The sequence below is a fragment of the Rhineura floridana genome, chromosome 11 (assembly GCF_030035675.1).
Source record: "Rhineura floridana isolate rRhiFlo1 chromosome 11, rRhiFlo1.hap2, whole genome shotgun sequence".
Lineage (NCBI taxonomy): Eukaryota > Metazoa > Chordata > Lepidosauria > Squamata > Rhineuridae > Rhineura > Rhineura floridana.
This window is the reverse complement of record NC_084490.1, coordinates 57,658,383-57,683,745: the sequence shown is the minus strand read 5'-3', so window position 1 is coordinate 57,683,745 and position 25,363 is coordinate 57,658,383. Positions and strand designations below refer to the sequence as shown.

The 25,363-nt window shown below is 45.3% G+C and overlaps 1 protein-coding gene across 1 annotated transcript; it reads left to right on the top strand.

The window, feature by feature from the left end:
- The first annotated feature begins 385 nt into the window (after positions 1-385).
- LOC133368045 (mucin-5AC-like) lies at positions 386-25,363 on the top strand. The gene is made up of 11 exons (XM_061592128.1): positions 386-3,014; positions 5,682-5,792; positions 6,804-6,922; positions 7,061-7,119; positions 11,109-11,269; positions 16,762-16,824; positions 19,326-19,488; positions 20,783-20,944; positions 22,345-22,451; positions 22,688-22,749; positions 24,740-25,363. The coding sequence occupies exons 1-11, from the start codon at positions 386-388 to the stop codon at positions 24,776-24,778; spliced, it is 3,675 nt and encodes a 1,224-aa protein (XP_061448112.1). The 3' UTR covers positions 24,779-25,363.

The following is a 25,363-nucleotide window of genomic DNA, read 5'->3' as shown; positions in this document are numbered from 1 at the left end:
GGGCCAGATGACAACACTTAATCCAGGACACACTAAGGATCTCAAGGGCAACATGTCTCCTGCCATCAGCAACAAAAAAGGCAAGAATCTCAGCATAGGCTCAACAGGAAACAACTCTGCGACAGAAGGTGACAGCACTTACTTAGCTTCCCCAACAGAAACAAGCACCATGGATACAAGCACCCCAAAATCAACCAGCACAACAGAGAACTTCACACATTCAATACATACCAACACCATAGATGCCACTGATCCCATTACAAACTCAGATTCTTCAAGCAGGGCACCAGAAGACACAACTTCATCCCCACAGGACACCACCACCATAAATGGGGAGATCACATCAGAGTCCACTGAGGGGGGCCCTACATCCTCTTTTACAACCATGGCACCAGGAAACTCAACTTCATCTCCACAGGACACCAGCACCATAAATGGGGATATCACTTCAGAGTCTACTGAGGCCAGCACCATCTCAGCTTTTACAAGCATGGCACCAGAAGACATAACTTCATCCCCAAAGGACAACACCTCAGAGTCCACTGAGGCCAGCCCCACCTACTCTTTTACAAGCATGGCACCAGAAGACACAACTTCATCCCCACAGAACAACACCTCAGAGTCCACTGAGGCCAGCCCCACCTACTCTTTTACAAGCATGGCACCAGAAGACACAACTTCATCCCCACAGGACAACACCTCAGAGTCCACTGAGGCCAGCCCCACCTACTCTTTTACAAGCATGGCACCAGAAGACACAACTTCATCCCCACAGGACAACACGTCAGAGTCCACTGAGGCCAGCCCCACCTACTCTTTTACAAGCATGGCACCAGAAGACATAACTTCATCCCCACAGGACAACACCTCAGAGTCCACTGAGGCCAGCCCCACCTACTCTTTTACAAGCATGGCACCAGAAGACATAACTTCATCCCCACAGGACAACACCTCAGAGTCCACTGAGGCCAGCCCCACCTACTCTTTTACAAGCATGGCACCAGAAGACACAACTTCATCCCCACAGGACAACACCTCAGAGTCCACTGAGGCCAGCCCCACCTACTCTTTTACAAGCATGGCACCAGAAGACACAACTTCATCCCCACAGGACCCCACCACCATAAATGGGGATATCACTTCAGAGTCTACTGAGGCCAGCCCCACCTACTCTTTTACAAGCATGGCACCAGAAGACACAACTTCATCCCCACAGGACAACACCTCAGAGTCCACTGAGGCCAGCCCCACCTACTCTTTTACAAGCATGGCACCAGAAGACACAACTTCATCCCCACAGGACAACACCTCAGAGTCCACTGAGGCCAGCCCCACCTACTCTTTTACAAGCATGGCACCAGAAGACACAACTTCATCCCCACACGACAACACCTCAGAGTCCACTGAGGCCAGCCCCACCTACTCTTTTACAAGCATGGCACCAGAAGACATAACTTCATCCCCACAGGACAACACCTCAGAGTCCACTGAGGCCAGCCCCACCTACTCTTTTACAAGCATGGCACCAGAAGACATAACTTCATCCCCACAGGACAACACCTCAGAGTCCACTGAGGCCAGCCCCACCTACTCTTTTACAAGCATGGCACCAGAAGACACAACTTCATCCCCACAGGACAACACCTCAGAGTCCACTGAGGCCAGCCCCACCTACTCTTTTACAAGCATGGCACCAGAAGACACAACTTCATCCCCACAGGACCCCACCACCATAAATGGGGATATCACTTCAGAGTCTACTGAGGCCAGCCCCACCTACTCTTTTACAAGCATGGCACCAGAAGACACAACTTCATCCCCACAGGACAACACCTCAGAGTCCACTGAGGCCAGCCCCACCTACTCTTTTACAAGCATGGCACCAGAAGACACAACTTCATCCCCACAGGACAACACCTCAGAGTCCACTGAGGCCAGCCCCACCTACTCTTTTACAAGCATGGCACCAGAAGACACAACTTCATCCCCACAGGACACCACCACCATAAATGGGGATATCACTTCAGAGTCTACTGAGGCCAGCCCCTCCTACTCTTTTACAAGCATGGCACCCGCAGACACAACTTCATCCCCACAGGACACCACCACCATAAATGGGGATATCACTTCAGAGTCTACTGAGGCCAGCCCCACCTACTCTTTTACAAGCATGGCACCAGAAGACACAACTTCATCCCCACAGGACAACACCTCAGAGTCCACTGAGGCCAGCCCCACCTACTCTTTTACAAGCATGGCACCAGAAGACACAACTTCATCCCCACAGGACAACACCTCAGAGTCCACTGAGGCCAGCCCCACCTACTCTTTTACAAGCATGGCACCAGAAGACATGACTTCATCCCCACAGGACAACACCTCAGAGTCCACTGAGGCCAGCCCCACCTACTCTTTTACAAGCATGGCACCAGAAGACACAACTTCATCCCCACAGGACCCCACCACCATAAATGGGGATATCACCTCAGAGTTCACTGAGGCCAGCCCCACCTACTCTTTTACAAGCATGGCACCAGAAGACATAACTTCATCCCCACAGGACAACACCTCAAAGTCCACTGAGGCCAGCCCCACCTACTCTTTTACAAGCATGGCACCAGAAGACATGACTTCATCCCCACAGGACAACACCTCAGAGTCCACTGAGGCCAGCCCCACCTACTCTTTTACAAGCAGGGCACCAGAAGACACAACTTCATCCCCACAGGACCCCACCACCATAAATGGGGACATCACCTCAGAGTCTACTGAGGCTAGCACCATCTCAGCTTTTACAACTTTCTTCCCATCTGATACCAGCACCACAACTGATATCTCTACAAGCAGCTATATGACTGCAGCCTCACCATATATTAGCACATCAACAATTGTCACCAGCACCTCATCACTGGTCAGTAGCACGATTTCAGTTAGTACCAACATGAGCACAGCCTTCACCACCACATCCTCCGCTTTGACAGTTACCCAGAGCACCTGCAAAACAACCATAGCAGGTGAGCATCAGGTCTCCTTTCTTAATCTTTGTAGAAGTACCTCTGCGATTCATTCTATAGAGCTGGAACTAATTCTTCTAGGTAGCCTCTGAGTTGGTGTTCAAGGGCCAGATCAGGAGAGGCCTACCTGGGTTCCAGCAATTCAGCCACAGCGACCACTCAGCCCTCATTATATAATGGAGCCTCTGCCTTTGATAAAGTGCTGCCCCAAAGAAGGAGAGTCCCCTGAATTGTCTTCACTCTTAGCTGTGGGACAGTCCTTGCTTCGGAGACAAATGCAAGCCTTCTTTCTCTCTGGGCAGGTCCACTGGGATTTATTTTGGGATGGGGCTGCCTCGTGCAGACATGTCTTCTCCCTATCTTCCTTCAGAGGAGGATTTTAGATGTTCTTGTTCCTTTGCACTCCCTCCAATCCTTCAGTCATGTTTCTGGCTTGATTGAACCAAATCTGTCACAGTCTCTGCCTCTGCTGCCCATGGGCTTAAGTGGAGCTGCTATAGCTGGAGCTTTTCTCTCCGTTTGATGGCTTTGGAGGTCAAAGGTTGTGTGCATGTCAGCTTGCTCCCCAGCTCTGGACCCAAAGGTAATGCAGAAGTTATGTCGTGATCAGGCGATAAACTCATCCAACTGAGTCAGCTTTAAAAGGGGATTAGACACATTCATGGAGGGCAAGTCTATCGGTGGCGACCAGTCATCACAACTGTATGCTAGCTCAACAATGTGAGGCAACATGCCTTCAAGTACCAGTCGCTGAGGAACAGCAAGAAAAGGCTATTGCCCTCATGTCCTGCCAGTGGGCTTCCCACAGACCTCTGGTTGGTCACTGTGGGGAACAGAATGCTGGACTAGATAGGCCTTTGGCCTGCCACATCAGGATTTTTCTTAATTTCTTATGTTCATCCCCTTATCTCAATGCACTCAAACCCCTACAATTGTATTGTTGACAAAGGTGGGGGGTGAGAAGGAGACATTTGTGTGCTTTTTTCAAGGCCAATTTCCCCACCCACTTGGGAACCTTTAGGTGGGAGCAGTTGTGACTAGCAGCTCCATGTCAATGGGGCAGTGGAATCCACTTTGGGTTTTAGTGTGAACTTTTGAGGATCTGTTCAAGGTTCTGAAACCTATTCCCAAAATAAATACAGCACCTTGGAAAGCTTCTTAAAAGTTCAGACTAAAACCTGGAGTGGGTTCCACTGCCCCACAGGCATGGAGCCACCAGCCATCACTGAGTGGGGAGCTGATTCCTTGCACTGTAAATAGTCCTACTGAGCTCCCCCCCATTGCCTAATCCTCCTTCACCTCCCTCCCCTTTCACCCCTGTCACAATGCTCTCCCAGCTCTCTCCAAATGAATCCACACGAAACACAAAGACATATTTCCAAGGCAGGGGAATGGCCTGATCCCCCAGACCCCATTCCAGCCCTTCATCATTGAAGCCAGCCTTTCCCAGCTTGGTGCCCTCTTGAAGTTTTGGACTGCAACTCCCATCATCCCTGACCATTGGGCATGGCCAAGCTGACTGGGGCTGAAGGGAGTTGGGGTCTACAACATCTGGAGGGCACCAAGTTGGGGAAGGCTGTTTTTGCGTCACTTTCATAACACACCCACATTTCCCTAAATACCTATGGGAAGTGAGGGGGGAGGTCCCTCAGTATTGGAAACCTTTTTTTCTGTTCCCAAGACCTATTTGGTCATGACAGAAAAGATTTGCCAATATTGGGTTGAATATTTTTTCTGCTGACAAAGCCTGTCTAAAACCTGATGAAGTTTATGCATATTGGTTGGAGAATGCACCCAGTTCAGTTAAGATATGCACTTTTCTCAAGGCCTGTTGGCCATTTTGCATAATGACCAAAGAAAGTGCAAAATGTTGTCAATATATGAAGATTCTCCAAGGCCTATTGAAGATTATGTAAATTGACTGGGAAATGTGCACAGTTCTCTCTTCATAGGTGGATTATGTGGACATTCTCCATGAGGCCTGGGGAGTGTGGACAAAGGCCGGTTGTTATGCACATTAACATTTACAGACTGCTTATTTTTGAACTAAATCTCAAAGTGATTATATTTATGTATCACTTTGTAACAAAAGGTTATGCTTATGTATAAACCAGCCTTCATCAACCTGGCATCCTCCAGATGTTTTGGACTACAGCTCCCATGGCTGTGCTAGCTGGGGCCGATGAGCGAGTTGTAGTCCAAAACATCTGTATTCTGTTCTGCATAGACTGCTGTTTCCAAACTACTTTGAGACGGCAGGGCAGTTTTCTTCCTAGCTGTGCCACAATGAAGGAACAACACTTTCCAGGTTCTAAACTGCACAGGAAAGAGTGGATCAGTGGTGTGTCCAGTGCTTGGAGGCAGAAGGGGGAGTGAACAGGACATTGCTAAAGAATTTCAAGTCAATTCATTACTTTTTTCATTTGGCCATTTGAGAAGCTGCTCTCTTTCCTCTTCATTCTCCTTGAACAACACAGAGTCTGAAAGACTAATAAATGTATTATGGCATCCTCAATTGGTGTTCCTTTTGAGCACTAAGGCAATAAAGAGCAGCACTTGAATTTGTGGGTGCAATGAGTACGGGGGAGGGGGTTCACTTTCACACTATTCTTCTCTACAAAGATTGCTACTAACTAGATTTCATGGGGGTGGGCTTCTCTCTTCCAGAAATATGTGAAAATGGAGGAACTTTTGATGGTCTTAAATGTTGGTGTCGTGATAATTTATTCTATGGACCAAGGTGTGAATTCCCTGTAGATGGCTTCACTTTTGAAAGGTGTAAGTTGAACTGAGAGCACCCATGCACCCTGCCGGTGTGCTGAACTTAGGACAAGAAAGACCAGGGCACCAAGCAGTTCTTCTATCCCATCTTCCTGGGCATGGATGGCTCAGAGAGACCTGAACCCCACCAGCTCTGGGGCAAGCAGGTTCTTTATTACATGGCTGTGAGGCCCCACAATGAGATTACAAGATGCTAACAGCTCCTTCCAGGAAGCAGACATTTGTTCAGTTTATGAAGAATGATCAGTTGTATAGTGGCAAATTCAGAAGTGCAGAATCCCTTTATAATAGTCACAGCCACACCCCTTCTCAGATTATACAACTTTCTAAGATTATAGAATAATCTGACTCAGTTTGAATACTGCTTTCTGCTTCTCTATCACTATCACCATCTGACTGTCCTTTCTCACTGACGGAGCTATTGCTTAAATTACTTAATTCAGCATCTACAGGTTTATCTGCCTGTTACTAGAGTCTTCTCAGTGGCTGACTTACCTCCTTTCATTCTGATTGGGTCCAATCAGCAGGGAAGGACAAGGAAGCAAGTTAGAAGATTCTTCTCAGTGGCTAACACACTCCCCTTTCATTCAGATTAGCTGATAGGATGCTGGAGATATAGGGACCCTGCTGGGACCTGGCTCCCAAAAAAGTAAAGGGTTTAAGACGCCCTGAGACAGTGGACGACTACATCCCTGGGAATGATTTACACAATGTCAAAGGGTCAACCTTTGGAGGTTGCCTAGAAGGTGTTGATCAGTCCTGGCAAGACAGAACCAGTGAGGGAACACCCATTTATTTTACTAATAAGCTGGAAATGAGCTACAGTGTTTACACAGACCCTGTCTTCAGGTGCATAAAAGAAAATTCTGATTTTTAAAAAAATCAAATATTTTCTATGGTGTGGGAACCCTACTACTGCCAACTGTAACTGGTTTCCAGGATTTTGGAGCTACTTTCTGGGAAGTTACTTGCTCCTGTTACTAGTGTGGACCTCTTTCTCTGTTTTAGTAACTGTGCCTGTGAGAGTTCGTGCCCAGCTGAATGTAACTAACATGGAGTATAAACCTAAACTCAGTGACACAAACTCAAAAGAATATAAGGACCTGGAAACTCAATTTAAGAAGCAGGTAACAATGAGTCATTGGATCACACTCCTGTATCTTATTTTGTCACTGTCACTTAAAAAGATCTTCCTTTTTGCTTTTCTTCTTTGCATGGCTTCAGCCTGGTTTATTAAGACATTGGGTTTTCTCCCTTACTTATAGATGGCCATTCTTTATGAAAATGTGTCTGAATACCGTGGGGTGGAGATCCAGAGCTTGAGGTGAGTGCCTGAAGCAGAGACCATATATTGACACCCCATGTAATTCCCCAATGCCTTATCCATGCCTCATAGCTGGGGACAGAGAGCCCTGGCTCCTAGCTACCTTGTTGTGTAAGCCCACCAGGTCCCACTCTTTTAAAGAAAACCCATGAGGCCTGCTCCAAGGTGGTTGTGGTTGCCAGTTTCCCCATTGTTCTGGGTCACTCGCAGAAACACGCATCCTTCCCCAGGAGTCCTTAGGCTTGTTTTCTCTATCCTCATTATGTACCCACTAAGGGCAGAGATCAAAGATTGTTCAATAATGAGGAATGTCCCATTCACTGGTTAATAATCTTCACAGTCCCAAATCAAGAATGTTGATAGAGGACTAGTTCCATAAGTAGAATGGAATGCCAGCCTGGAATAGCAATACCAGTCTGCCCAGACTTTAAGATTTGGGGGGAGGCCCTGCTCATGGCCCCTACTGGGACACAGGACAGGGCCTTCCCAGTTACAGCAGCCAGCTTATGGAATTCCCTCCCCTTGGGTGTCCGCTTGTCCTCCTTGCTCTTGAATTGTAGGCATCAGTTGAAGATCCATTTGTTTGCCCAAGCATTTGAAGGGTAAATATGTTTTAGTGTTCACAGCAGTAATGATTTTGAGAATGCTTAGAATGACTAGAGATGTTGTTTTTATGTAATTTATATATGTTTTTATATGATGACTATGTATTGCTGTTTTAACTCTTGCTGTACAATGACTGGAGACTTTGCGTTTAACTAATTAATATAATAACTCCAGTTAATAAACAATAAAATAAAATAAATTACATTTACACTGGCAATCTAGGGAGGGCTTCTCAGCAGAGGATCCCAGAAGAGGCACAACATGGCCTGCCTTTATATAGTGCAATGCTGACTTTGTGTGGGGTAATGCTTAGAGTGCCACACTAGGACAAGGGGCCCAGTTTCAAATCCCAAGGCCCCCAGTGAGCTTCATGGATGAATGGGGCCAGCCACTGTCTCTCAGCTGAGCCTACCCCACAGGATTGTCATGAGGACTAAATGGGGCGGGAGCCATGTACACCACTTTGAGTGCCTTGGACGAAAGGCAGCCCATAAGTATAATAAAATGAAATGTACAGAAGACAATTGCATCTCCCAGTTTTTCCATTCTGTCTGTCAACACAAGCTGCTGATTTGCTACTAGGCATGGAGGAGAAATTTGATTAAGTTCACGTATAAAGCTGTATCTATCAAATTTGCACTTTCTAAAACAATATGAGGACTGAAACACAGCCGTCCCTCAAAACCCACTCCTATCTTTATTTTGCAATGCAGCTGTCCAACCAGTGTTTACAAAGCTACATATATTAGGGGAGGTGTGCATAAAAATAATCTATTAGTGAAACTAACATACAAAAGTACATTATATTAGAAGAAATTGCTTGCAAAAATGTGTACGTTAGTCAAAACTGCATACAAAATGTATTTATTAGGAAAAAATCACATTAAAATGCTGAAGAATTTTTATGAGGATTTTTTTTAAAAAAGGAATTGCAATTAGGGATGGAAAGATCTGTCCGTTTCGGTTTTCCGTTTCTCATTTTTCCAATCTTAAATTCAGTTCTCCCTGTTTCTGCAGTAATTTACATTTTTTAAAAAAAATCCTCATGAAAAGTCTCCAACATTTTAATGCAAATTTCTCCTAATACATTTTTCTAAGCAGTTTTAACAAAAGTACACACTTTTGCAAGCCATTTCTCATTATCTAATGCATTTTTATTGCATGTTATTTTCACTCATATATTCATTTTTATGCACACTTTCCCCTCATATATGCATTTTTGTAAAATATTCTTAAGTTGGCAAACTGCATCCCAAAATTCTAATAAATGCGAATTTCTAAGGATGGCTGCGTTTCAGTTCTCATAATGATTTGGAAAGTGCAGATTGGATCAGTTCTGCTTCAAATGCAAACTGTATTGAAATTCTTGCCCATCCCTATCGCAAATTGGGGCAGAAATGTGGAGAACTGAATTTCACATGGGACAAAACTGAGAAACCTAAAGAATTGAAAAGGACACATCTTTCCATTCCTATTTGCTACCTGGGCAAATTCATGCTTTTACTGTTTGTATATAAAGACCTTAGCAGTTTGGGACCAGTTTACTTGAGGGATTGCCTTGCCTAGTACTTGTCTGCTTGACTGCTTTGATCGGCCGAATATCATGTTTGACTGCATGTGTGAGGAGTTGGTCTTTCCACATGTCGGTATTTATGCTTCAGAGCTCCCTGTCTATTAAGACTGGCAGGCACCTTTGTTATAATAATAATAGTAATAAATTTTATTTCTAGGCCGCCTATCTGGCCGCACAAGCGGCCACTCTAGGCGGCGTACAAGATCAAGTAAAATACAACATACAAACTACATAAAAACCCAAGAACTACAATATAAAACGAAACCGAACCCACCCATAGCTAAAACCAATAAAATTAGGCTACCCCAGGGATCTTGTAGGCCTGCCTGAATAGCCAGGTTTTCAAGGCTTGGCGAAAACTTGGCAGGGAGGGGGCACGGCGAAGATCATAAGGGAGAGAGTTCCAGAGGGTGGGGGCCATGATTGAAAATGCCCTCTCTCTGGTCCGCACCAGTCTAGCTGTTTTGACTGGTGGGACCGAGAGAAGGTCTTGAGTGGCTGATCTAGTCAGGCAGCATATTTGTTGATGCTGGAGGCGTTCCTTCAGATAAGCTGGGCCGTATAGGGCTTTAAAGGTTAGTACCAACACCTTGAATTGGGCCCGGTAAACAACTGGTAACCAGTGTAAATCTTGTAACACCGGAGTGATGTGATCGCGGCGACAGCTGTTTGTAATCAAACATGCCGCCGCATTCTGTACCAGCTGCAGTTTCCGGACCGTTTTCAAGGGTAACCCAACGTAGAGCGCATTACAGTAGTCTAAGCGAGAGGAGACCAGGGCATGTACTACCCGTGGGAGAAGATGGACAGGCAGATAGGGTCGCAGCCTCTGTATTAGATGTAATTGAAACCAAGCTGCCCGGCTCACTGCCAAAACCTGAGCCTCCATGGACAGCTGGGAATCAAGGATGACCCCGAGGCTGTGGACCTGGTCCTTCAGGGGCAGTTTTACCCCATTGAGCACCAGGTCTAAAGCTCCTAATCTTTTCCTGTCTCCCACGAGCAGTACCTTGGTCTTGTCAGGGTTTAGCTTCAGCCTATTTCCTCCCATCCATTCACTTACTGACTCCAGGCACTTGGAAATGGTCTCCATAGCCAACTCTGGTGAGGACTTAAACGAGAGATAGAGCTGGGTGTCATCCGCGTATTGGTGGCACCGCAGCCCAAATCTCCTGATGATTGCTCCCAGCGGCTTTACGTTGAATAGCATGGGGGCAAGGATAGAACCCTGTGGCACACCACAATTGAGAGGCCAAGGGTCCGAGACCTTATCCCCCAATGCCACCCGTTGATGTCTGTCTGAGAGATAGGAACGGAACCACCGTAAAACAGTGCCCCCTATTCCCATTCTCTCCAGACGATCTAAAAGGATACCGTGGTCCGTTATACTTTCTAATGCTACCTGCTAAAAGCTTTTTTATTTCAACATTGTTTTAGATTTTTTAATTGTGTTTTAAATTGTTTTTTAAAAGATGTATTTTAAATTGCATTGGTTTTCAGTTATTGTAAACCGCCCAGAGAGCTTCGGCTATGGGGCGGTATACAAGTTTAATAAATAAATAAATAAATAAACAAACCTATCTGGATTCTAGACACAATTCAGTTAAGTATACTTGTCTTTAAATTCTGTTGAATTTGTCTGTATATTATAGATAATTATTTTTCTGTTTTATGTACACTGTGTAGATTTGTTTTTGTTTAAACGGTTGATGAAATCTCTTAATCAAGCAGTGCCTACATTCTTTCTCATCACACCACAAAATGGTGGCTCAGCAACTGACATGCTGTGTTCCCTCCATTACTGTATTAGGCCTGGCAGCATTGTGGTGAACCACAGAATCATCATGGAAATCACTGTGCCAAACAACATCAGTAATGTCAATACAACTGCCGAGATCTTGAAAAAGGCAGTGCAGGAGCAACTGGCTTCCGTAAACAGCAACCAGACAGCGTGTGTGAATCAGAGCCCAGGTAAGTTCTGGACAACAATGCTCCAGTTAGATAATGAGATATTTTAACACTGTTGCCCTCCCTTGTGTATTTAGATGTTCTAGGGGCATTGCTATAAGGTTTAGCTTCCATAGGTTAAAAGAGCACTGGTGATTAAGACCTCTGTATCTATAAATATCCAAATACATATTTTTGCCCTCTGGGGACTGAGACACAGTGACACATGATGTCTGGGGCCACATTCACGCTATACATTTATTCCACTATTACTCCACTTCAAACAGTCATGGCTTCCCCCAAAGAATCCTGGAAAGTGTAGGTTGTGAAGGGTACTGAAAGTTATTAGGAGACCCCTATTTCCCTTCACAGAGCTACAATTTTCAGAGTGGTTTAAGCAGTCAGCCCCTCTTCCCCAAGAACTCTGAGAATTATAGCTCTGTGAGGGGAATAGGGGTCTCCTAACAACTCTCAACACTCTTCACAAACAACACTTGCCAGAATTCATTGGGGGCAGCCATGACTTTAAAGTGGAATAATAGTGGAGTAAATGTATGGTGGGAATGTGATTATATCAAAAAAGAGCTGTTGTAATGCGCTCTACATGGGGCTGTCTTCAAGGAATCTTTGGAAGCTTCAGTCACAACTCTGCTTCCCCTCATGCACCGATGCTGGAACTGCCGCCACCCTTACGAGGGTGCAGCTGGACGCTTTTCCTTGTTGTTCCAAGGAGATTAGGCTAGCCCGGCTTTCTTTGGAGGGTTATATTTTGCAATGTTGGAATGTCAAGCTTTGTCATGAGGTAATTTCATCTGTTGCTTCCTACCTGGCAGCAGAGTGCTCTTTTCTGAGCTAAACATTTGTTCCTCATTAGCAGTAGTGTAGTGGCAAATTCAGAAGTGCAGAGTCCCTTCATCATAGTCACAGCCATGCTCCTCCCTTTTTTTGCTGCTGGTTGAGAATGAGATAAGAACATAAGAACATAAGAACATAAGAAGAGCCTGCTGGATCAGGCCAGTGGCCCATCTAGTCCAGCATCCTGTTCTCGCAGTGGCCAACCAGGTGCCTGGGGGAAGCCCGCAAGCAGGACCCGAGTGCAAGAACACTCTCCCCTCCTGAGGCTTCCGGCAACTGGTTTTCAGAAGCATGCTGCCTCTGACTAGGGTGGCACAGCACAGCCATCATGGCTAGTAGCCATTGATAGCCCTGTCCTCCATGAATTTGTCTAATCTTCTTTTAAAGCCATCCAAGCTGGTGGCCATTACTGCATCTTGTGGGAGCAAATTCCATAGTTTAACTATGCGCTGAGTAAAGAAGTACTTCCTTTTGTCTGTCCTGAATCTTCCAACATTCAGCTTCTTTGAATGTCCACGAGTTCTAGTATTATGAGAGAGGGAGAAGAACTTTTCTCTATCCACTTTCTCAATGCCATGCATAATTTTATACACTTCTATCATGTCTCCTGTGACCCGCCTTTTCTCTAAACTAAAAAGCCCCAAATGCTGCAACCTTTCCTCGTAAGGGAGTCGCTCCATCCCCTTGATCATTCTGGTTGCCCTCTTCTGAACCTTTTCCAACTCTATAATATCCTTTTTGAGATGAGGCGACCAGAACTGTACACAGTATTCCAAATGCGGCCGCACTATAGATTTATACAACGGCATTATGATATCGGCTGTTTTATTTTCAATACCTTTCCTAATTATCGCTAGCATGGAATTTGCCTTTTTCACAGCTGCCGCACACTGGGTCGACATTTTCATCGTGCTGTCCACTACAACCCCGAGGTCTCTCTCCTGGTCGGTCACCGCCAGTTCAGACCCCATGAGCGTATATGTGAAATTAAGATTTTTTGCTCCAATATGCATAATTTTACACTTGTTTATATTGAATTGCATTTGCCATTTTTCTGCCCATTCACTCAGTTTGGAGAGGTCTTTTTGGAGCTCTTCGCAATCCCTTTTTGTTTTAACAACCCTGAACAATTTAGTGTCGTCAGCAAACTTGGCCACTTCACTGCTGACTCCTAATTCTAGGTCATTAATGAACAAGTTGAAAAGTACAGGTCCCAATACCGATCCTTGAGGGACTCCACTTTCTACAGCCCTCCATTGGGAGAACTGTCCGTTTATTCCTACTCTCTGCTTTCTGCTTCTTAACCAATTCCTTATCCACAAGAGGACCTCTCCTCTTATTCCATGACTGCTAAGCTTCCTCAGAAGCCTTTGGTGAGGTACCTTGTCAAACGCTTTTTGAAAGTCTAAGTACACTATGTCCACTGGATCACCTCTATCTATATGCTTGTTGACACTCTCAAAGAATTCTAATAGGCTACTGAGACAGGACTTTCCCTTGCAGAAGCCATGCTGGCTCTGCTTCAGCAAGGGTTGTTCTTCTATGTGCTTAGTTAATCTAGCTTTAATAATACTTTCTACCAGTTTCTTGTTAATATCTTCTTGTTAATATCTTGTTAATATCCTTGTTAATATCTTCTTCCACAACAACAGACATCTCTAGTAGCCAATAAGTATGAAAGAGGAGAGTGTTAGCTACTGAAAAGAATCTTCTCAGTGGCTGACTCACCTTCTTTCACTCTGATTGGCTCCAATTGACAGGAAAGGATAAGGAAGCATGCAAGAAAACTTTTCTCAGTGGCTAACACACTCCCTTTTCATTCTGATTAGCTCGTAGGATGCTGGAGACCTAGAGACCTTGCTGGGACCCTGCTCCCAAGGGTACATAAGATACCTAACTATTTAAAAGCATGACAAGACCCTAAGATCTCATAGAGAGATTTTGACATAGGTGGAAGCCAAATTATATGTGACAGATGAGAGGGCCTTTTCCCCTGTCGTCGTCCCCACCCCACCCCAGTTGTGGAACTCTTAAACATGGAAGATTAGTTTGGTCCTATCTCTTTTTAACTTCCACCAACAGGTGAAAACACTTGTTCTGGTGAACTTTCCATTAATTTTGAGATTTAAAAAATTGTCTGCTATGCATATTATGTTTCTTTTTGTCTTCTAATTGCTAATTGTTTTATTGTATTTTGAATGTTGTTACCTGCCTTGAGCACTATTTTGGAAAGGGAAAGTTAGGATATGAAATAGTTTTTTAATCATCATCATCATCTACCCTTCAACAAAAGGTCCCTGGGCAGGTTACAACAGTTTTCAAATGCGTAATTAAAAAAAGTTAAAAACATCCTAAAATCACAGCATAACAAAAATAGGGTAGGTTCTAAAAATATACATCTTAGGTGTCAGCAGAGCTTGGAAAAGTTGCTTTTTGGAACTACAACTCCCATCAGCCCCAGCCAGCATGGCCACTGGATTGGGCTGATGGGAGTTGTAGTTCATAAAAGTAACATTTCCAAGCTCTGGGTGTCAAGAAGGTTAAGGTAAAGAGGTACATATTCAGCTCTTACAGCAGACAACAAATCCACATGCATCCTTCCAAGTTGCAGCTAACCTATGTCTATATGCTTCCAAACATAAACTGTAACCAGGGGTGTAGTTGTCCGGGGTCTCAGGGGGTCTTAGACCCCTTACTTTTTTGGGAGCAGGGTCCCTATGAGCCAATCAGCTTGAAAGGGGAATGTGTTAGCCACTGAAAAGAGTCTTCTCACATGCTTCCTTGTCTTTTCCTGCTGGTTGGAGCCAATCAGAGTAAAAGGAGGTGAGTCAGCCACGGAGAAGACTCTTCTCAATGGCTAACACTCTCCCCTTTCATGCTGATTGGCTCCTATGGACGTCAGTTGTTATGGGGGAAGACATTAACAAGGATCTCATTCTCAGCCCAGCAGCAAAAGAGGGGAGAGGATGTGGCTGAGACTATCACGAAGGGACCCTGAATTTGCCATTACATTACTGACTGTAATAAACTGCCTTCTTTTCTCAGTACCTCGTACACTGAAGTACTACACTTAGGCTCCAGCCGTACAGTGAATTGTGCAATCAAGGAACTTCTCAGTCATTAAGAAAAATCCACCTTACTTGTCAAGTGCCTCATGACTCAGTCACAGTAATCAAGCCAGCCGGTTAGACTCGCAAAATTCTCATAGAATCGTAGAGTTGGAAGGGGCCTATAAGGCCATCGAGTCCGACCCTCTGCTCAATGCAGGAATCCAACTTAAAGCATACCCACAGGTGGCTGTCCAGCTGCCTCTTGAATGCCTCCAGTGTTGGAGAGCCCACCACCTCCCTAGGCAATACGTTCCATTGTCATACCACTCTAACAGTTAGGAAGTTCCACCCAATTAGAGATGCAAAAGAAAAAGTTTCCAGTTGCCAGTAACTGGGAGTCATCTAGATCTGACTGCCTGGTTTCTGTCAAGTTGTTTCTAGCAGCAGCTCCCTTTAGAGCAATCCACATGCTAGATAGGGGATCAGTTTATTTTCAGGACTGGTGTAAATCAGCCTTCCCCAGCCTGGTACCCTCCAGATGTTTTGGACTACAGCTCCCATCATCCCCAACCAGCCAGCACGGCCAGGATGGGGAAGGCTGGTGTAGACCATAACACATGGTATTCTTGGCTTGGGGTTCTGTTCTCTCTCTCTCTGCATTAAATTAAAGCAGAAATGCAAGGTTTGCTTGTTGCCTTGACTCTCCTGGGACACCAAAGCCAGGTGAATGTTGAATGTCCTGTGCCAATATCACCAGCATTAGGGGTACATTTCTGATGCAGAGTGGAGAAGGACTGGAACGATGCCAGTTGCTCCAACCCCGACATCTGTGCATTCGGTCAGGGGTGTGAGAGTGGGGTCCCTACCTGCACACAGCTGGACATGCATCATAGACTCTCACTTGAGAATTGCTGAGAGTCTTGGCAGACCACCTAACGATTTTTCTGCCTGCTGTAGCGATTGTAACGCACTGTGCTCGATAGAGAAGGGTTTTTTCAATGCTGCTTTTATTTCTTCCATTGTACTTCATTGTGTTATCATGTGCATTCCATAGAATTCAAAGCGGAATGCAATCGAACACAATGTAAGAAATAAAGGAAGCGACGAAAACATAATTCTTAAAGATGAATTTTTAACGCAGACATGCTGTGGTCCACCTGAATGAAGCTCGTGAACCACTGGTGGTCCACAGGCCACAGTTTGGGAACCCCTGTCATAGATATTTCCATGTATAAGCCTCTGATGACATATCAGAGTGGTTGGTGTACTGTCAAAATATTATGTAGGGCAGGAACTGTTCCCATAACTTATACCAGCAGGATCAGGCTAAGGAGTATATGTGTATGACTGGGAAAGCTTTGTTTACCCTGAGCAGTTTTTTTTTTTTAAGTATCACAGAACTCTTCATCAGATACAGGTAAGAAATCTGAAATATCTATACAGGGCAACTTAAGCTTTGGGCTTCAGATATTGCTGATAGTCGGCTGGATTGTAGATCAAGGGATATTTACCAGGCTTACCATTGTGTGGAGTGCCGAAAAGGAGACAAATTCAGGAAACAACAGCCAGCTACTAGAACTGAACAATGCAATCTTCTCTTTCTCTTTCCAGAATTATGTTTCTTTGGTTTATCTAACCCTTTCCTTGGCATGACTGTAATTTTTTCACCTGATGGTGAGTTCCAGATATGGGAATGGGAGGGAGAAGGGAGGGTCTCTTTCAGCCCCCTTATGCCTCACTTGTAGTGTTAACCCTGTGGCCCAGGGATGGGGTATCTCATACCTGAGGTTTAAATGGAGCCCTTCAGGCCGCCTTTCCGGCCCTTGGGGCTCTCTGCTAGGCTGTGCCCTCTCCCCAGGCTGCAGCATCTCTCCTCCGGCCACAACCCTCACCTTCCCAACTTCAAAGCCTTCCTGGAGTTCTTTTGTCTGGGTAGAATGTGTCCTTGAACTGTCATAATGCTTTCTGCTTTCCTGGAGGGAAAACAGAGAGATGTGGCGTGGGTGGGTGTGCTTGCGCCCCAGTGTGCGTGCGCACATGCACATAGAGAAACCTCTGACTTTTGCCTGGCTAGAATGTAGCCTACTGTACAAGTGCTTTTGCAACTGGCCCCGCCCACTATGGGCATACAGTCCCCAAAAAGTTTCCCCAAGGTAATGTGGTCCTTAGGCTGAAACATTTCCCCTACCCCTGCCATAGCTGTCTCATTGGGAGCAAAAACAGGCAGACATGTCCTCATTGGGTGCCCTCAGAAAATGCCATGTGGTGACTTTAAACCGAAGGGAGGCTGGAAGTCTACATGGCAGAGCTTGGAAAAGTTACTTTTTTGAACTACAACTCCCATCAGCCCCAGCCAGCATGGCACTGGCTGGGGCTGATGGGAGTTGTAGTTCAAAAAAGTAACTTTTCCAAGCTCTGCTGCATGGTGCAGCTAGCTCATATTGTGCCCAGCATTATCTCCTACGCCCTTGTTCCCATTTCATGGTTGGAGAGTTTGCCATGCTTTGTGTCTGGATCCTTCTGAGCTGAAAGGGACAGGTCAGGCAGATGCTGGTGGAAGGGATCCTAGGATAAAACTGATGCTCGAAGGGAGGGGATTTCCAGACCAAGGTAGATATCCTAAATAACTAGAGGTATAACAACACAAGCTTCCCACTACAGGCTCATTAGGGAAGTCACTTGATCCTCATAGGACTAATTGATGGCCAAATTGAGATGCAGGTTGGCAGCTGGCAAATCAATTAGGTGCAAAGTTGGGCACTAGCAGATATCCATGCCCCTCCATGACACTAAGGAGAAGGTTGTCTCCTGTTAATTAGGACAGCGAGTGTATGTCAGGTTTTCATCCTCTGTTGGGCTTCTCAAAGCCTCCCACTTTGCATGGTCACCTGTAGAGTGCAGCTAAAGGAGCTGAGGACATATTCGGGATCCTGTTCGAAATGGGCACCTGGGTAACAGTTTAGGCAGTGGCCAGGTGGTTAGCGGCCATCTGGGCTCATCTGAGGCGTCCAGTCAACCAGTAGTAGGCCATGTGGTGGGACAGAGTGACAGAACCGCCCTCCCAACACCAGCATCACCAGCACTGCAGCTTATCCGAATGGGACTGGGCAGAGCAGTGGCAAAGTGGGGCTGCGGAGGCACACCAGCAGGAGTGCGGGATTGACTGTGCTGGTGCGCCTGCACAGCCCCAACTTCACTGCCACCCTGCCCCACCCCAGCTCCAATGATGCAAGTTGCAGCAAAGCTGTTGTCAGGAGCTCTGCAGCTTTGACCCACCACAGGGCCCACTCCTGTAGGCAGCTCTTAGTTTTTGAGATCAAGCTGAATGTAAATGAAGCGGCTGTGCTCCTTTAACAGCATTGTGCTTGGCTGAGATCGGGAGAATCTTTTCATGCTTCTGTTTGTTCTCAGCAAGGCCCACCCGGGAATATACCCAGGCATGAAGTGCCTGGTTGTGCCTTGTTAATATAGGAATTGCTATGCTGGGTCAGACCGAAGGCTCATCTAGATACCCCTGAGAAACTCACAAGGAGGATAGATGGAGGTGGCCATCACATGTCAATAGTCCCCAGCATCTGTTAGCCCAGATGTGCAGACCTTTCACCCTCCAGATGTTGCTGGACTACATCATCCCTGGCCATTGGCCATGTGTGCTAGGGCTGATGGGAGTTGTAGTTCAGCAACATCGGGAGGGCCACAGGTTCCCTACACCTGAGTTAGTCAGAGGTATCCTATCTCTGAATCTGGAATATCATTGGTAAACATTTCCTCCATGAATTTCTCCATTTTTAAAATTGTCATAAGAACATAAGAAGAGCCTGCTGGATCAGGCCAGTGGCCCATCTAGTCCAGCATCCTGTTCTCACAGTGGCCAACCAGGTGCCAGTCATGTGTGCCAGCAGCCACCAGAACAACCTGTGGCAATGAATTTCTACATTGCCTTGCAGAGTTGCTTATTTATGTAGGATATCTCACTGTCCTTCCATGATGGAACTCAAAGTGGCATAAATGAGGGGTCCCAGGAAATCTCTGATTTAGGCGCTGAAGAAATTAGGGTTGCTAAGTTTCAGCAAGCCTGTGGCATCCCTTCTTCAGACCATGACTTGGTATGTTCCTTTTCTTTGCTTTGACCCACTGCCCATTTTTTACTGGATGGTCACTTTTTTCTTTCCCAGATTATTGCAGAAAGGGCATTGATCCTAATTATGCAGAGCACTATTACTCCTATATAAGAAAAGGCACCCTCTTCTGTGTCTCCAGATGTACCAAGGGCATCCCTGACTCCATGAACTGCAACTACGGATTGTGTCAGATCACTGAAAGAGGCCCCAAGTGCACGTAAGTGGACAGAGGAGGGGGGTGGCAGGAGTGTTTCCAGATCCAGGCTCTTCAGCCCACAGAGGGAAAGTTCATAACGAGGATTACTTTGGTTGGCCTTCTTAAAGGAGCATTGTCTGAGATGCTGCATCTTCCATACACTTGGCAAAGGTTGTATAGTGATTTTGGAACTTGTGCCACTTCAGAAAATGGGTGGGAGAAGCAATGTTTAAACACTCCCCATCAATAAGAAATTCCCTCTATATTGAAAAGCAGCACATCAGAGTGATGGCTTCAATGAAAATGTTTCTGCTGACAGTACTATAGTGTGTGATGTGGTCATAGTTAAATATGCAGCCTGCCAGAAAAGGTGGGATTTGAACCCAGCTTCCTCACAAACACCTTTCCCACCTCTCATCTGTAGAGTATGTTACTGATGGTTCCACGGAGGACATTTCTCCTTGAAGTACTATATTTCTGTGGCAAGGTCTAATCTTTGATTCGGGCAGATTCCTATATTGATGGTCAAGGGCCTTTCCCACCTCCCCTTATCTTCTGCTGATGCTTTCCTGGACTTAGGGAGGGATTGCTGTTGCATCCTCCCATGCTGAGCCATCAGACTATAAATTCAGACATTGCAAAAAGCAATGATGGAGGATACATAGTTGGTATCATGCTTATGAACACATGAAGCTGCCTTTTACAGAGTCCTTCTAGCCCAGTATTTACTCTGACTGACAGCTGCTGTCCAGAATCTGCAAGTGGAGGTTTTTCCTCATCACCTGCCCCCCAATCCTTAGATCCCAGGAAATTGAACCTGGGACCTTCTGCATGCAAAGCAGGTGCTTTGCCAATGAGTTATGACCCTTACTCTCGTTTCCTCATTTCACAGCCTGGTACTTTGTGCAACATGCAAAGCAGGTCCTTGTGCATCTCAATGAGCTGCATCTCTAGGGCACGAACATCCCACTCACTGTGGGTAAGTTGCACAAGCTCCTGCATTGCATGTTGCCTCAAAAGTGAGACAAGAAGTAGTCCCTTTCTTCTCTGCATCTTGAAATGGCCCAGGGACCAGAGACAGAGATGGGTGTATGTGAATGACAGGGTGTCCATTTGCACATCACCCGGGAAGAGAAAATGCACCAGCCAAAAAGAGGATAAAAGAGGGCAGAGATTTGCAAAAAATGTTCATGTGCTAATTGTATCTATTGATGCAAATTTAGAAATAATTACTATAATTTGAATAGAAATACAATTTATCTAACCATAGTAGGGGACAGCACTCATTCTCCACCTCTTCTCTCTCTCCCTATAGATGCAGTGATATGGACATGTTTTGGTACACAACTGATTATTGCGAGACACGCTTCCAGAAGAGCGAAGTGGGCTTTGGTCTTGCGCTGGCCATCCTCTTGGTTATCGGTGTTATCCTGGCTGTCTTCCTCTTCAGAGCCAATCATAGAAGATCTGGAAGCAGGTAAGAAGCACAAGTCCGAGGGTGCAATGGAGAACCTGGTTCTTTTGGTTTGGGACAACTGACAGAGATAGTGATGGATGAATCTGTCAGTCTCAATTTCTCTCAGGGCTCATCTGCAAAGTGGTTTAGTGTGTGTTTGGTGCTACTCACATCTTCTTTAAATTTGCATGGTTCACATGACATTACTGGCAAACAGAAGCTATCGCACAGTTTTCCCCCTGAAAATCCGTACTGTCCTAACCTTCTGATAATATGGAAAGGGAAAGAAAAAAGTCTTCACTCCATATCTCTAGTGCTTGCAAATGCTTTGCTCTGATGCTTTTAGTTGGGTGTGTCAGTAGTTTCCCTCTCCATGGCCACTACCTCCTCCTCCCTTTGTTCATTTTATTTTCTGTAGGTTGACAAGCAACTTCTGGCTGCTACCCTCCTTCTGCTAGCCTTTTTCATGTTGCTGCACACAGTGCCTTTATTTTCGTTTCCCCCTAACTTGTGCACAAAAGCATAACACTGCTCAAACAAAGATTTGTATTTCAGCTGTATTGTACCAGTGAAAATATAAATAATTGCACTTCTAGGTTATCATTTTTTAAATGAAACTTACTGGTAGAACAAACTGAGCATGCTCGGTTGCCAAGTAACCAGAGGGAGTGGACATGTTAAATTAGAGGGCATGGTCATTAGGAAACTGCATGATTAATTGTTCCCCTCAATGTGAATAGAAAACAGCTTATTTGCAGCTGGCATTGAGCCCTTACTATAGACAATGCAAATAGAAAACAGCATCTTTAGTATGAAGTTATGCTTCCATGTGGATAAGCCTTCAGTTTCACATTTTCCCAATCTTGTTCAGCTCTTTCCTCATCAGTCTACATAAAAATTCATAGGTGTTTTCATTTTCTTTTCACTTAATATGTCCATTTTTGTGAGCAAATTCCTGCAATATAATGTGGTTTCATACAGTATTTTATAAGAATTTTTGCATGCAATCTTTCCCTTTTATATGCCTTTTATGGTTGGAGAACAGCATTGCAAAATTCAGAAAAATGAATTTTGAAGGCTTGCTGTGTTTCAGTTTGTGTATTGGTTCTAGAAATGTGGATTAGATATCTTCATTTTAAAATGTGAATAAATTTCTCTCCCACTCCTACTTAGAGAAGACCCAGGTATCCTGGGATCTCTGAGAGGTAGGTATGGAGGGTTAACAGGGCTATATTTCTATATTCCCTAAGGGATTAGGATGGGGATCCAATTATTACAGAATCAAAGAATTCTGCTCTCTCCCCAGCCCCCGGAGCAGGGGGTGGGGAGAGAGCAGCCTTTGCCTTAAATGGGGAGGCTTCATCCTTCTCTCTGCTTTTGAATCTTTTGAATTGAGTGACCTGTGTTTGTTGTTCTTGCAGGGAGTCTGATGATGCTGACCTCTGGTATAGGGAGGATGAGGAGGAAGAGTGGAGGGGGCCCTCAGGGAACCTGGGCATCATAAACAGAGCAGCAGACTTCATGGATGGTAAGGACTCATTATGTCATCAGCAAAGTGGTATGAGGCTTTGCTGACCATAGGCCTTCTTTCCAGCGCTTAGGCTCAAAACCCCAATGCAATGCAAGAGCTGGTCTTAGGAAGGAAGAAGTGAGAAGCCTCCATGGGCATGGGCACCCAAAAAAGACCATGCATGGGCCAAAAGGGGTTTTCTGGGTTACGGCCAATAAATCATTCTAACATTTTGAGCCCTCTTTCTTTCTCAGGACATGAAGACAGATACACGGAGTTCAAACCATCTCTTGACTCTGTAAATACCACAATACAGGTGTGTATAGCTGTATTCTGCTCTTTGCCAGAGTTTCTGGGTTATCTTTCCCTGGGATCATGTTAGCAGAACAGCAAAACAGCAGTGATAGCTGAGCTGTGTATGAATCGTGGTTTGAAGGAGCACACTTCTCCCAGGATATCATCACACTGAGACTCTGTGTTTAGGAAAATAAAAAAGCTTACATTTATTGTAGGAATACATACTTGATAGAAAAGTAAGTTGGAGATGCAAAGAGCCATGCTTGCTGTTTCGTCTCTGCAGGAGAGAAAGACAAAGGAAAGATTTCTCCCAATGGGAAGAAGGGAGAAGCAGGAAATGAGGCCAGCAACCTTAAGAATACCAGATTAGCACTTGAAGGAAGGTCAGCACAGGTTAGCTCAGAAAGACAGTCCAGGAAGCATGGAGTTTCCCCTCTCTATCTATTGTTTCCTTGTGCAATCCCCCCCTCCCGTAGTCTGCGGGTGCTCCTGGATCCATCTTTGTTGCTAGATGCCCAGGTGACCTCCATGGCTAGGAGTGCCTTTTACCAGCTTCGGCTGGTAAGACATCTGCGACTGTTTCTAGACCGCAATAGCCTGACCACTCTTGTCCACACACTGGTAACCTCCAGGCTGGATTACTGTAATGCGCTCTAAGTGGGCTGCCCTTGAGGTTGGTCCAGAAGCTGCAGCTGGTGCAAAATGCGGCTGTGAGACTGCTCACTGGGGCAGGGTATCGCCAACATGCCACCCCACTGCTGAAAGAATTGCACTGGCTGCCCATTTGCTACCAGGCCAAGTTCATTTGCTACCGGGCCAAGTTCAAGGTTCTAGTTTTGGTGTACAAACCCCTATACAACTTGGGATCAGGATACCTGAAAGACCGTCTTACCCCTTATATACCCAGCCGATCACTGCGCTCTGCAGGTGAGGGCCTCCTGCAGATACCGTCTTATCAGGAGGTTCGTTCTATACAATATAGGAAACGGACCTTTAGTGTGGCGGCACCTACCCTGTGGAATTCCCTCCCCTTAAATGTTAGGCAGGCGCCATCTCTGTTATCTTTTTGTTGCCTTTTGAAGACTTTCCTCTCTCAACAAGCCTTTTAAGTTGAGACCTATCCCAGTCTGCGTCTGTGACGGAATTGCTTTTTAATATGTTTTTTAACCCTTTTTTAAAGATGTTTTTAAGGCTTTTTTAAAAAAATGTTTTGAAGTTGTTTTGTTTTGGTGTATTTTAAGGTCTGTTTTTATGATGTTTTGATGTAGCGCTTTTGTTTGCCGCCCTGGGCTCCTGCTGGGAGGAAAGGCGGGATATCAACCAACCAACCAACCAACCAACCAATCAGTCAAAGCTGAGTTTTACCCCAGCACTTCCAACAGAGCAAGTGACTGGACTGTGTAAATGAGGGAAACAGCCATGGAGTTCTGTGTCATTATGAATCATGACAAGTTAGACATAGCCAGCACCCACCATTAAAATTAATGCCACCACCAGTAATAACCCCCAACATTTCCCTTCCTTAAAATTGCTAAGCCTCCAAACACAATCACTGTCCAAATATGTGATGCAAATATGCAAGTGCTAGTTGATTTTTTATTTTTTTAATTTCCTTTAAAATACGATTACAAATAACAAATTATTTCACTTTTTTTGTTAAGTCCTACTAATTCCATATATCCAAAATCATTATGCATGAAGTTACATTATTTTAGTAAGTCTGTATTTTGCAACATTTCAAATACATATCCTAAGTTTGCCAAAAATTGATAAAAGTATCTTAACGTGTATGAATTTTTGTTATGCATCTGTTCATCTTCTTTATATAAGCAGTAAGCTTGCCATAAAGGCGAACTCATATACCTTTCATTCTTATCCAGCAATTGTAGGGATTTTATCCAACATTTTGCAACAATCGGAGATTAGGTACTTTCTAAGTCAGGAATAACAGAATTGCCAGTTTCTTCTGGTTTCAAATGAACCCCGCTTTTTCATGAATCTCTTTGCAGCTGCAATTCCGGAAGCCAGCAATAATGACCCAGTCTTGATCTCACCCGAGCATCCATCTGGGACAGTTCCCTTCAGGAGCTGAGATGAATGAACAAACCTAACATCCTATGGCTTGTAACTGGAAATCCACCAACAGGCAGGCGCATCCAATGGGTAGTAGTGATGTTCATCTTTCCAACCTTCTTAGAGTCTTCTAAGACCTGTTTCTTGAAGAAGAGAGAGACTCTCAACCTATTAACGAGCAGAACAGCCTGTTTATTGAAAACTGATTGGTGCAGGAACCAATAAAGAGCATACATGACTGTTTTTTTTTAAAGAACATACATGAACCATGTTACATTTCATACAGGGAGGAAAGCAGCCTCGAGTTGCTTTGTCAATATGATTTAGGCCAGGGCGGCAGAGGGCGGCCAGGTCAGGCCCTGGCCGAGGGCCCCTCCTTAGGGTGGGTGGGTAGCGCTCCCTTCCGCAATCCGCAGCAGCATAGACTCCCAACCCTGCTGCAGATTGCAGAGAGAGGGCGCCCAGGCACCCCCCTACTACTGTGTAGGCCCATGATGCCTGCCTGCATGCCCCACCTACCTCTCCCTTGAAGTAAATGCTGGTTGTGCTGCGGGCACAAG